Genomic DNA, 13,413 nt, shown 5'->3' with positions numbered 1-13,413 from the left:
ACAAGGGGGTGAGGAATCAAATTAACCTCACCCAACAGCTGAATTGGGAAACAAAGGTCATTACAGGAGGAAGGGGCTTGCCCAGGACACCCCAGAAGACAGTCCCCACATTCCCTTCCCAGGGTTGGGAGGAGACCAGCAGTGCTGCCTATTTGCCCAGAGGTGCTGCAGAGGTAGCAATGCGGGGGGGGGGGCTGCTGGAGAGGAGGCTGACCCAGCCTCCAAGTGGCTACAGCCACTCTTGGCACTGTAGCAGCAGGTAATGTGCTCTTTGAAGGCTGGGGCCACCCCTGTGGATCCTGCCTCTTTCACTTTGCCTCATGGACGGGTCAGCGCTGATTATTTCTCATGGAAGTATTCGCTGTCTCTGAGCCCCAAATAGAGACACATCGATCACAGCCAAAGTATAAAACTATTGATTTAAATTTAGGACCTAAGCAAGCAAGATGTGGAAAATCCATTATCTTCTCCAGTCAACAATCCCTCAAGGCCTTCCCCAATATTATTTTCCTCATCTACCCGCAAACACTGGCAGAGGTGCAGAGGGAGCGGACCACCCCCGGCACCACTATTCCAGTAGGGTGCCATCACGGCGCGCCCCCCCCCCGACATGCACTGTGCACACACCCATGCTGGGTGCCACACCCCCACAGATGGCACGTCACGCCCCCCCACCTGCGCTTGCGGGTGGCGTACCACGCCCCTGGGGCACATGCCACGCTCCTGGGGCACCAGCCACGCCCCCGCCTGCTCTCCACCCCTGGTAGCGGAGCATGCAGCTTTGCCACTGTGCGTGTGTGTGTGCGCGCGCGCACACACACACACGTGTGCTTCTTCTTATAGTTGAGAAACAAGCATATTACTGTGACTTTGTTTTATATGGGAGCTATAATAAATAGCTGACATTGCCTAATTTCCTTGCAAGCAAATCAGGATGTATGGTGAACAACTTTCTGGAAGCAAACCAGGTCTATACTTTGTTACACCTTTTCAATACTCCTCATTTTTGATGCTTCAATGCTTATTTTTGTTTTTTAAAAAACATTGAATTCCACATAAGAGAATGTCCTTTAATAAACAATGTAATTTAAAACTTTGATAAAAGACACTGTCCCCTGATTATCCTCAGTGGACTTAATGTTTGGGCAAGAGGAACCTCCCCCGGCTTTGGGAACATAGCCTCTGAACTGACATCAGCTACCTTTAAGCTCATGTTCTGCCGGAAGGACCTTTCCTTTTTTGCAGAACTGTCAATTTCACAGGAAAATATGCCCTTGGATCCTCTGCAAATGACAACTTTAGGACTGGATGTTTTGGTGGGTTAGATGGCCAAATTCAGATTGGGTCAGAAATAAAATTATATTATCTTGCCATTTCCATCATGATTACTGATAATGGGAAAAGTGAAAAGCAGACAATGATAGGAGGACTTGTGGGGTGTCTCTTAATCACCAGTTTTGTATATGACAGTGTGTGAAATATAGTTTGATGAAATATAGTTTGTTGAAATATAGTTTGTTGAAAACTATGACAAAGACAGTTTATTTCTTTTGAGTTGTTTTACTCCTTGCCACAGGTATTTTCTTAAAATATGCAAGTTGCAATGCCTGAACAAAGTTGTTGTTGCTGCTGCTGCATCCCTAAGAGTTATGTTATGAAACTGTAAAACTGCAAGTTGGGTGACAAACATTCAACATTTCTTTTGTTCTTGTAATTTTTTATTTTCTGCAGACGCACTATGAAAATGGAGAGTACATTATCAGGCAAGGTGCTCGCGGGGACACTTTCTTCATAATCAGCAAAGGCAAGGTAAGCTCATGTGGCACCCTATTTAAAGTGCATGTCATAAGCAATAGTTGCATATTATAGGGATGTAACACCAACCCTCGCTTTTTCTCATGCAGTGCCAAGGGGGATGCAATATTTCACATTTAATTTGATGTTGTAACTTGTTGTTGGCGATGGAGGCTGGAGTTTTCGAATGAAAAACCTAAAGAGTTTCATTACACAGAGCTGTACACATTTTTCCCTTGCAGGGATCACATGATTGTGTAGCTGTTCAAACTAATTTACCTGTTACATTTTCCAAACACGATACGACTCCTGTGAACGATCCCCAGATCTGTACAGAAATATAAACACACTGGTTTATAATACAACAAAATTATATCCAGGAGATCTGCATGTTTCTCTGGAGTTTTTGTATCTGTTTTGACACGTCAGCCCACTCAGACCGTATAGCAAACAGCTTTTGAATCTCAACAGTCTTGAAACTTGGTGCTTACATAAATTGTGAATTACAGTCAATGTGCAGATTAAAGATGAACAGGCTCAGATATGAGCTCCAGAATTTATTCTCTGGCTTCTCCAATACTTCAGACCTCCTCACCATCAGTTCATTGATTCCCTAATCCCTTCCCCCCTAAATAACACTTGTACTGGAAAGTGAGGCAGCAATAGCGTTGGCAAGCAGCATCAAAGACTAAGATAAGGAGAGAAGCAGTAACCCTTGGAAAAAGTACAACCTGCAAGGGCTACCAGGACTTTTGGTCTTGCATGGTAGTAGCATATTAGAGGGAAAATTGGAGAGAGCTTATCTCTGTCCTTGTTGTAGCCTTTACTGCTATTTCTGCTCCTAGTGTGCCATCACTAAATATAATTTGAACAGAAGGGTATCAGGGCTTTGGGGGAATCGGGAGAATATCAGGGAAGGCGATTCAGGGATGGGATGACTAGGCAAGAGGGAAGGGGTGGGCAGTTAGCTTGGCTTTTTTCCCTTGAGCCAAACTGTCTATCTTTATTATTTTTTGGAAAGGAGCTCAACTTCTTTTACAGAAAATCTGGTTAGGATGGGACGACTTGGCCTGTTACCAATACTAAGTCATGGTTGTGTTGTGGTAGGTGCAGAATTCTGTGCCACATCTATCATGACCAGGTTATGAGACCACATTATTCCATTTCTAGCTTGTCTGAAAAAGCTTTCATTTTATTTTTTAGACCAATACAATGTGCTGGTTATCATCTTTACTTGTCTAAATAGTCTGCACCATATGAATCTTATGGCTTGTCTCTAGCTGATTCATCTGATTACTATTCTGTAGGCTCTCCAATCTGCCATGTCCCATGGTAGGTGGTAGGGTTTCAGTGGAAGTGCCCACTCAGTAGAGTTCTTTATTTATTACCAATAAACAAAGTAAACCAAAGATATAAATACTGTTACAGCAGGTTGAAAGTAGAGTTCTTTTTTGAGAGAAAAGGTATTTCCAGTTTAGTAATATTTTAATCTGGCTCTGAGATTTTTCAGTTGGTGCCTTCTACATTAAATTACATGCTTTGTGTTATTTTTACCCCTATTTTAATGCCATCTTAATAGTTTTGCTGTGCTCTATTTTAATTTTTATTAATATGTTTTGTTTAAGAAGGATGAAACAAATTAGTATGGCAGAAAAAAATAAGTTAGATGGAATGTCCTGAACATGCATTGCCTCTTATTGCAGATATCAGGTTTGTTTATCGGAAAAGGATGTAGGGCAGCCTGCCAGAAACTTGCAACTGTCTCTGACCTGTTATGGAGACCTCCCCCTTAAACTGCATAATCTGCATTTCTTCTGTTTCTCAGCTACTGGATGTGAACTTTGCTTTATCTGTTTGCTTAATGTGGAGGGTAATTAGAATGAGCAAAGACTAGTTGGTAACCGAACATAATGACCCTAATGTTGAATATTTACTTAAGCTCAAAGCATAAGTTATGCAAATACGTTAGAAATTAATAAAGTGGATTTATTATGTTTATGTTAAGCATACTACATATTAGTTTTCTCCTCCCCACCACCACCACCCTGGCCATAATTCCAGCAACTGATTTCATGGGGACTGCGTTTAGGAAGAAACATGTGGAGGCTTGGCTTTTCTAGAGGGAATAATGAAGCATAGTATCAGTGGTAGGAAACCTCAACCTACAGGCCTAATTAGGGCAGTCAGGCCTTCTCATTTAGCCTGTGCTGTGACTTGGCCCAAAACACACCCATCTGCCCATCACCTAATGACATATGATACCAGGCATGGGACAAGTAAAGCTGTAGTACCAAATTCAAAAGAAATTGAAATGCTCTCCCAATTCTTCCTTTCCCACCTGCAGGTGGAGTTCAGTTTTTGAATTTGACACATTTTTCTGTCTCTCTGTGACAACAGAATTAAATTAAATTAAAGCTGGAAAAAACGAACCAACAGTATACATAATGAGCGTTCAAATAGCCGTTTATTCCACTTTCACAATGTTTCCCTAACTGTTAATTTCCATGTTATATTGGAGCTTTCACATGATGTAGAAGCCAGTTCCAGAACTATAGTGGAATATAGCACAAGTTTAAAACTCATTTCCATATTATTTGCAAACTGCTTTTTTTCTGGAAGTAAATAACACAGAAATTGACACTAAATTTTACAGAGTGTCTCACTTTAGTTTCGGAAGTGGCTTTACGTCGTGTGAAAGCTCAGATACAATGCAGAACTTAACAATTAGAGAAAAGTCATGGAAATGGAATAAACTGCCCATGGGAATGCAACCACAAAGTGCAGTTCTAGTTCTTCCTTTGCAGTTGCCACTGTGGCTTGAATTAGACACTTGTTTGAATTCAATTCATGGCTGCAAATGAAGAATCTTCCAGCCATGGCTTGAATTGATTCATCCTTTGCAGCCTGCTTTTGAAGTTGAATCACCTGGTGTCATATGATATCATGTGACTGGCAGGTGGGCAGCCCCACCCACCTTTCATAATTGCCAGCAGAAGTTGGGCCAGTTCTGGATCTGAAACCTCACCTTAAGACAGATATGAGCCCCCGGCCCACATGTCTCTTTCATTCTCCCTTAAATATCTAGAGATCCTTGATGTTGCATGACTTTATTACACTGCAAGTTTCCGCACTCCACTCTCACACAGGAAAACTCGCAGCTGTATGATGTCATCTGTGTCCCATGTAGCATATTCCTGACATTATGAACAAGGGGGTGGAATGAGGGGGCTGCTATTTGGGGCATCAACCCAGCACCTGCCATAACATTCAGTTCCAGCCTTGTGAAACTATTAGGAGAAAAATATATCAACCAAAACTGGGAATGTGAGTGAGTGAACATTTCCTGAGCCAGGCTCAGGAAAGAATTTCATGGGCTTGTTAAATTGCCTGTCTCAAAGGAGAGATGCAAGCTCTTAAAACCCTCACCCCCCACCCCCCTGCTTGGATGAAAATCCATCAGGAGAAGAATTACTGCCTTCTCTGCCTGAAAAATGCTTTGTACTGCCTGAGCAAAGGCTTTGTCAGCCAGGGATTGTGTGCGCTTTGGCAATTGTTTCAGCTGGCAAAGATACCCACAACCCTCTGAAAGTTGGCCACATACCCCCATTGCATTGCATATTGATGATTTTAAAACATGTGAGGGCCAAATCCAGGGGCTGGACAAATTCCCCATGCCCCAGTGAAGGCCTGCCCCCCACAGATTTACCTCCTGAAGCATCTTTTCCCCACCCCTATAGTATCCAATGGAGCCAATCACTCCTCTGGGAGAGGAAAAACGATTTCCAAGTATTTTCTCAGTTCTTTAAAATATAACTTGAGTTCTTACATCTATAATTTTAGTCCCAGGTTATTTTAGAAAATCAGGAAATTTTGGAGTTTGGGAATTTTGGGTAGCTTGCCAATCTCTAAAATGTGTGTGCCGTATAACTGTTGTTGAACTGCATAAATGGTTGAGTATTGTTTAGTATTTCTGTTGTTTTTTCTGTTTCAAAACAGGATGAGCCGGGGGTTATATAAATGTAAGACTTAGAAAATGGGCACAATCCAGCTCTAGTTATGTGTTGTGAGTCATGTGAAACAAAATCTGTTGGCTTTGGATGGAGATACATTTTATATTCTGCATCATAAGATGCTTTTACAAAATCTAGGTATATGACATCACAGTGTTACGATGAAGAGGATAGCAAAGTATTGATATGACATCTTTTCTTTGTGCTCTGTAGTATACCCTTAAATTAACTGGCCCGGGCGACAAATGCTAACAAGTAATACTTGCAAGATTCCTAGTCCAGTATTATAGTCCCATTTTTCCAGATGGGGCCTAAAGTTTGAAAACGCTAGCTTGGAAAAGGTCTCTCAAAAGCTTCATTATGGAGCTGAGATATGAACAGATAATTTAGTTTACAGCTTTTTCTCAGTGCAATATACCTTTTCAGAGCCAATATCCTTTCACTGTCATTTTTTAAAAAAACTCTTCTGTTCAGGTAAATGTTACACGTGAAGATTCGCCTGGAGAAGATTCAATCTTCCTCCGTACTTTAGGAAAGGGAGATTGGTTTGGAGAAAAAGCACTCCAGGGGTAAGTATTAAACTTTGCCTACATACACAATTTAGATTTGCTTTGAGTAACGTTTGTCTTGAACAGCTGAAAAATTACTGTAGTGGCATCAATGCCACATTATAATGAAAGCTGTGCTAAATTGAAAGCTAGAACTTAAGGAAATAGAATTCTCAGCCACTCTCACTCATCGTTTTGTACTAAAGCAGAAGGCAGGCTGCATATAATTTATAATTCTTTGCAATCATATGTAAGCCTTGTTATGATTCTAAATGATTTATCAAGCTGCTAAAATGTTTGCTTTCATTCCTGCCTCCCACTTTCCCCCCTTTTCTTTTCTCTGCATTGAACTTGGCTGGGTCATTGCAAGAAGTCAAAAGATGTAAAATAAAACTGGGGTTGGATTGCTAAATAGACTTTTCGGATTTGCATTTTATTACTTTATGCAAGAATGGTGAAGACTCTGTGGCTGGTGGGGCAGTTCACTAGTATGAACCGATGATCATAGCTGTGATGAGAAACATCTCCTTCCTTATTCACCTGTTCCAGGGTAGTACTGGAGATGGGGGTAATTATCCAACAACGTACTTCCAAGAGTGCAATGACTTTTGGCTGCAAAGTAGAATTTCCCCTCCTTCCCTTGCACCGCTCCACACTGCCCCCAATCTGTGTTTTCCCCAAACACTCTAGAGCAAATTTGGGGAGGGCCTGGGGTGGGAGGGAAGGGAGAAGTTGCATTGCACTAGCAAAAGTACTATGTTAGATACTGCCCAGTGAGTGCTATCTAGATAAACATCTTTATCTGTCCTAAGCCTGTCCTGTTGTTTTCATTAATTTGCATTGTATATTTAAAAATTCCCTCACAAATTCACATTTTAATTCATATAACCCCCCCCCCCATTTCTAAATATTTCCCCCCTCAAACAGCATTTTGAAAAAGTATTTTAATACGCATTTTGAGCTGGCCCATTCAAGAAATGTGAAATCTAATCAAGAGCTAAATTCTACTCTGCACATTATTTTGGGAGGTGCACATTAACTCAGTTCATATCAGATTTACAGAGACTGAATTCCTCAAGCACCCCTACCTCTAAGGTAGGCATTAATATTTACCAAATACTATTGTATTGTACAGCTCCATCCTTTAATGTAATAGATCAGGCATCCCCAAACTGCGGCCCTCCAGATGTTTTGCCTACAACTCCCATGATCCCTAGCTAACAGGACCAGTGGTCGGGGAAGATGGGAATTGTAGTCCAAAACATCTGGAGGGCCGAAGTTTGGGGATGCCTGTAATAGATAATACATATTCTCCTAAATACTCTATTGGTACACAAAGTGTTCCTCACCCCCTCCCATTGATACTTTATAGTTGTCTTGTTATAAATGATTCTTCATTAAATTAATGTAAGAACTAGAAGATACAAAACTAATCCATTTCAGCAGAAGACCAGATGCTCAAAATGAAAAAATGAATCTCCCTAAGCAGTTTGTATTGATAGTATTTATTCCAGAATGGCCAGTTCTTACTTATTTGAATTCTTATTCATTGACAAGGGTACATGGGCAATTTTTGTACATTAAAATACTCCAGTACTTTGATTTCTGAAATTCAGGTGAAACAGTGGGGATATTTATCAAGCGTTCCCAGTTTATGGAGGAAAGTTTAATTATGCAAATCCTTTTTGAATGAAAATACATTGCTGAACTCCTGCAGGGCCCAGATTGCTAGCAAGTTTCTTGTGTTCGAGCAAGACTTGATTTCAGCAATATTTGTTAAATTGCTGAGATATAGCTACATATCAGTGAAATATGCTGGTGAATAGTTGCCCAAGATAAGCAGCTGGCATGTTATTATTTTCACAGATTTGATCATTTTTCCCCACCTGCGTTTTAGCATTATATTTTCAAAGCCTCTTTGGCATTTTAGCTGATTGTTGTCCATTGATTCTCATACGGGGCAAGACCTTTAAACCAGTGCTGTGAATATTTACTCTGTGATTATGAGATGTTAAACTGTTTGAAAGGACAATTCCAGCTTTGGGAATCTCTGCACAACAGAAGCTGCTGCAGTGCAGTTCCTTCACAGATCACTCAAGCAAAGTCAGAAGGCATGGACCGATATGAGAGGAGGTTGTGTTATATGTCCTCCTCATGGCAGTGTTGCCCCACAAACACCTTTCTTCATAGCATAAGGAAAGTGAACCTCCTAATGATGAGCTGATTCTACAATCTTATCTAGTTTCTTACAACTACAGGAAGAAAAAAAATTTCTTTGGGCTGGTCCAACTTCTTGACTTTTTAGAGCAAATTCTGCACTTTTACAAGAGATTTCTCCGCCCGAAAAAGCCTTCCTTTGTGCTAATTTTCATCTTTTTCCATAGTAGTTTGCATAAAAGAATTGCTGCAGCTACACTATGTTTTCTTTCTTCTTCCTCTCTGTACATACAAATAAAATTATGACAGGAATTAAATTGTATCCTAGAGGGCAAATGTAGCTAATTGCTTTTCCCTCACTCTGAACAGCTAATGCCAGAGGGTTTCTGAGGCAGCCTGGCCCATCACACCCTATGATAACAAACTCAGATGTTGGTTGGTGACAGTTATGTTGCCAGACCTAGAACATTTGCAAACAAGAAGGCAGTATTGGCTTCGGTGAAGTCCAGAATTTTCAGAAGTTCTATTAATAGAATATTTAGGGGGGAGAAACTTTGAATACACCTTCCCACCATTATTTAGTGAGGGCTGGACATGAAGAAAGACTACAGGATGCTGAGTTTCTGTTTGTGGGAAACAAACCAGAAAATCAGGCTGGGGTGAAGAAATGGAAAACAGTATCCTGAAAATGGGCATGTTTGGCTAGCTAGAACCCTGTACAAGAGCATGCCTCCATTAGAGATGGGGAGATACACCTCACATTTTAATGCAAACCCAGTTTATTTGCATTTCCAAAAAAAACCCCACCCAATACACAAAGTGACATGCAACTGTCCTTCAAAATTCACATTTCTTCCATTTTTGTGAGATGGCAGTTCTCCAACAACAACAAAAAGTGTACAAAAATACATATGTCAGTGCAAATACAGAAAGCCATTATAGTAGAGTAAATTGCTTGTAAAAAATGTGGTCCTTAGGAGAAATGTTTACTAAAATGCTGAGAAAGTTCCATGAGGTATAAAAAATAATAATCTGGAAAGTGTGTGCACACCAGGGAACTACTCATCTTTTATACTATCTTAGTAGTGAAAGAATTGTCATCTGTCTCCAGCCATATTTTCATAGGGCATGAGAAGGTCTGTTGATGGTAACTTTAACTTGAGCTTCATCTTCTTTGCTATCTGATGGACCATTTGACAAGGGCACTGTACCATTCTGTTTGCTGGTCCTTCCCCTCTTTTAAATCTTTAAATGCTCCTTTGACCACAAGCTTTGTTATGCTTCCCTGTGTGTGACATTTTCCATTATAATCGCTATTGTCTGTGGTCTGATAGATATCTACAATGTGTTCCGTATCCTTATTGCACACTAGTAAAACTTAAATTAATGCCTTCCTTTTGTGTGTCCTGTGTGCTGGCAAGGGAGAGGAACAGTTATATAGGGTTCGCCCCCAAACTAGGAGACTGCACTAGATATGCCGTTTAGATTTCATGCAGTTTTGCATGAAATATAATCTGTTTGGGATTTTATTTTTGGCTCTTCTTATGTTCCCTTGCCTAATGTGCAGTGTCTTTTTGCTTGTATTCATTAGAGTTTAAAACACACCCACACACACACACCCAACTTACCATGAATAGTTAGAGGTTGGCTTTCAGATATAGAATTTTTTAGAGCGTAAAATCTATGTAAAGTTTTGTGGATTGTAAAAGGAGCCAAAGACACTTTCTTAAGAGCTTATAGAAGATGATATTTGCCCAGAAATCAATATGCATTAGAACACTAATGCACTGTGGCTTGGGCAATGTTGCTGAATTTTAATATATACCTGTGGCAGGGAGGGGGGTGGTTATGCATGCACACTTTAATTTTTCAGAGACACAAATACAAATATTACATTTTCATTTTAGCACCTATTTTTTTCTGTTCTAGACCCCAGGAGGTTTTCTGTGCAGTATAATCATTATATTCCTCATCCTATTTGTCTCTTATTTCACATAAGAGCAGAGTAGGGTATTATTTTTCCTTGAATGGAGGAACATCCCAAAGCTATAGCTGATAGGAGTCAATTCACAATCCAACAGAGCAGATAGGTCTTATGCATCTGAGTTAAGTAAATTGTATATTCCACTTTGAATCAAGCTCAACCTTTCAAAGTACCGGTGCAAGAGTTCACTCAGCTTCATTAGTGCCCCAAAGAACTTTGGGAATGTGTGGTATACCATATTGATCATTAGTAACTATGATGGATTGGAGAGAGAGTGCTTGCTGGGATTTTTCTGGGTCTGGGAGACACCTGGCATGCACGTAAGGCTAAACGATGGTTTGTGGAAAGCCAATGTTTTCTTAACAAAACATGAATTATTCATGCGTTTTCCCACAAGTGATGGAACAAACTACAGCTTCTCTCCCCCCCCCCAAAGTTTCTCTTGTTTTTCATTCAATTTTGCATACTGTTTTTGTAGTTTTGCAAATATCTGCAACGGGGTGTTCAGACAAGTCCTGGTTAAAAGAGATGCTGAGTTTGCATATAACACTGATCTATAGTTAAAACAAGCCAAGCTTTATATTCATATTGTGCTTTGTTGGCAGTAAACAAACTATAGTTAAGCTGCTGGGAAGAGTTCACACATAATGCTAAACCATGGTTTAATAAACTATAGTTTCATAAACCATGGTTTAGTGTTATGTGTGAACCAGGTCTTTACCTCAACACGTTGCAGAAGATTTGTCTGCCATGCTTTATTTCCCGCATAGAACTTGCACCATCAAAGTAGAACTGTAGCAGATTTTTATCTATCCTGTCAACATAGCTTCACCAAGCTAGGGTACAATATCAAGGAACAATAAAAACCACCATGAAAGCAATAAAACTGAAATCATAGCATATAAACATCCTTTTAAAACATCAGCTAAACAACAGTAAAACTAAAGCTATCCCACACAATATGTTCAAAATAATTGTACTATGTTTACTTGAGTTACTGAACTGAGATGCATATTTCCCCCCCCCTATAATTGCTTCTTAATTTCCTCCCTAGTTCAAAACGTTGAAAAATGTCAAACAGTACATTTTTGAGCAACTTGTTGTATATTCACAAGGTGATAAGGGGCACAAACCATCTGCAAGTTCTCCTGTATAAGCCTCACTGAAATGAACAAAAGCTGTGTAAAAGCTCTGGTGCAATTCCCCACTGTAGCTGAGCCAGAGGATGTGGTCTTGAGCTTAGTCTTTCCGAGACTTGTCTTAGTTACAGGTAGGTAGCCGTGTTGGTCTGACGCAGTCAAAATAAAAATAAAAAATCCTTCCAGTAGCACCTTAGAGACCAACTAAGTTTGTCATAGGTATGAGCTTTCGTGTGCATGAAGAAGTGTGCATGCACACGAAAGCTCATACCTATGACAAACTTAGTTGGTCTCTAAGGTGCTACTGGAAGGATTTTTTATTTCTATTGAGACTTGTCTTGATATTCATATTCATTTCACTGCCACTTTCATGTTAGTGACACAGGATAGCATCTAGTTAGATTTGGCCCCAGTTTCAGAAGGCGACTGTACATTTCCACCAAATCTCAGGTACAAAGTGAGATTCTGTTGAAGCTAGTCTCCTGTTACAAACAGAAATAAGCTGCTCTTTCAGTCCATTGTTTGCCAAATGGCTTCCTACTTTCCTCTTCATTTGACACAGGGACGTTACAACGTATTACAAATCACCTGTTGGGATAGATAATGCAAGTTTTAATTTACTAAATTCATTCTCATTTCTCTCAGTCTATGCTATGCCTGAATAGTTGTGTATTTTAATGCCATTTGAATCGCCTTTGGTAGATTTATCATTAAATATCAACATGGTGCATCAGTTCTGGAGTCAGTCTGATTGTATAATGCCATGCCTTTCATTTGAATCTCAATAGCTGCTGGCTTCTTAACACAATTATCTCCAGTTTGTGCAGAAAGTAGGATTTAGTAGACAATTTATATCAACAAATCTGGAATTTATTTCAGCGATCTTAGTGTACCGGTAGTAAAAATACGGCAAATTCTAGTTACCTGTAACTTCTTTGATTCTTGTACCTTCTGATCCTTAAAAGGAGTTTGTGAGGAATAACCTCAAGTTAGGGTAAGTTTTAGTGAAGTCTGAGAGCAGTTTCAGGTTTTACAGGTGACTTGTTATCAGCCACTGCCTACGTTGTTTTTACTTACACAGGCAACATAACTTTCCTTTGCACTAAATCATTTGAACATTGCAAACAAGTTCTTGAGGTAGAAGTGTGCAAGTAATTGTGCAGGCAGCTGGTGGCATTTGCGTGCAATGCATGTTCAAAGCCACTCGGAAAATACCTTAGTGCACATGAGTGCCCCTGTGGAGATCTTCCTGGTGCTTCTGACAGTCTGTTTGCATGGATGTGTAAATGCAGCTTAATTTGCTTCCGATAGACCAGGTGCCTTTTCATCCTGAGCTGATTAGTAAAACGACTTAATATATAAACCGAAGGGATGAGTGGGAAAGAATATATATGGCGATATTTAATGGAGGAAAGACTTGCTGTCTCCCACACCCTGGAAATGTGTGTGTGGCAGCAGCAGCAGCGGAGGATTGGAAATATGTGTAAGTGTGTGTGTGTGTGTGTGTGTGTGTGTGTGTGTGTGTGTGTGTAGGGGGGGTTGATGACTGTATTTATGTGTGCCAGATTGTACATTTGCTTTTATGGTACAGTGGTCCCTCGACTTACGAAGTACTCGACTTACGAAATTTCGAGTTACGAATGGGGGAAAATGGCCGCACACTTACATTTTTTTCGACATCTGAAAGGAAAACTGTTGTGGTTTAGATGGGGTTTTCTCAACTTACGAATTTTAGAGGCGGTTTACTCGACTTACGAATTTTTCCGTTTCCAATGCATTCC

The 13,413-nt window shown here is 40.2% G+C and overlaps 1 protein-coding gene across 5 annotated transcripts in view; it reads left to right on the top strand.

The window, feature by feature from the left end:
- Positions 1–13,413, top strand: part of PRKG1 (protein kinase cGMP-dependent 1) — a 581,919-nt gene that overhangs the window by 462,830 nt on the left and 105,676 nt on the right. For all 5 annotated transcript variants that reach the window (XM_088670276.1, XM_088670275.1, XM_035137531.3 and 2 more), the window contains 2 exons: positions 1,732–1,809; positions 6,279–6,373. In XM_088670276.1, coding sequence (XP_088526402.1) covers positions 1,732–1,809; positions 6,279–6,373 — 173 coding nt within the window. The remainder of the gene's footprint in view (positions 1–1,731; positions 1,810–6,278; positions 6,374–13,413) is intronic.

This window comes from Zootoca vivipara, chromosome 5 (assembly GCF_965207765.1).
Source record: "Zootoca vivipara chromosome 5, rZooViv2.hap1.1, whole genome shotgun sequence".
In the NCBI taxonomy this organism is placed as follows: Eukaryota; Metazoa; Chordata; class Lepidosauria; order Squamata; family Lacertidae; genus Zootoca; species Zootoca vivipara.
Note: the sequence above shows the minus strand (reverse complement) of the source record. Positions and strands in the feature narration are given on the sequence as shown.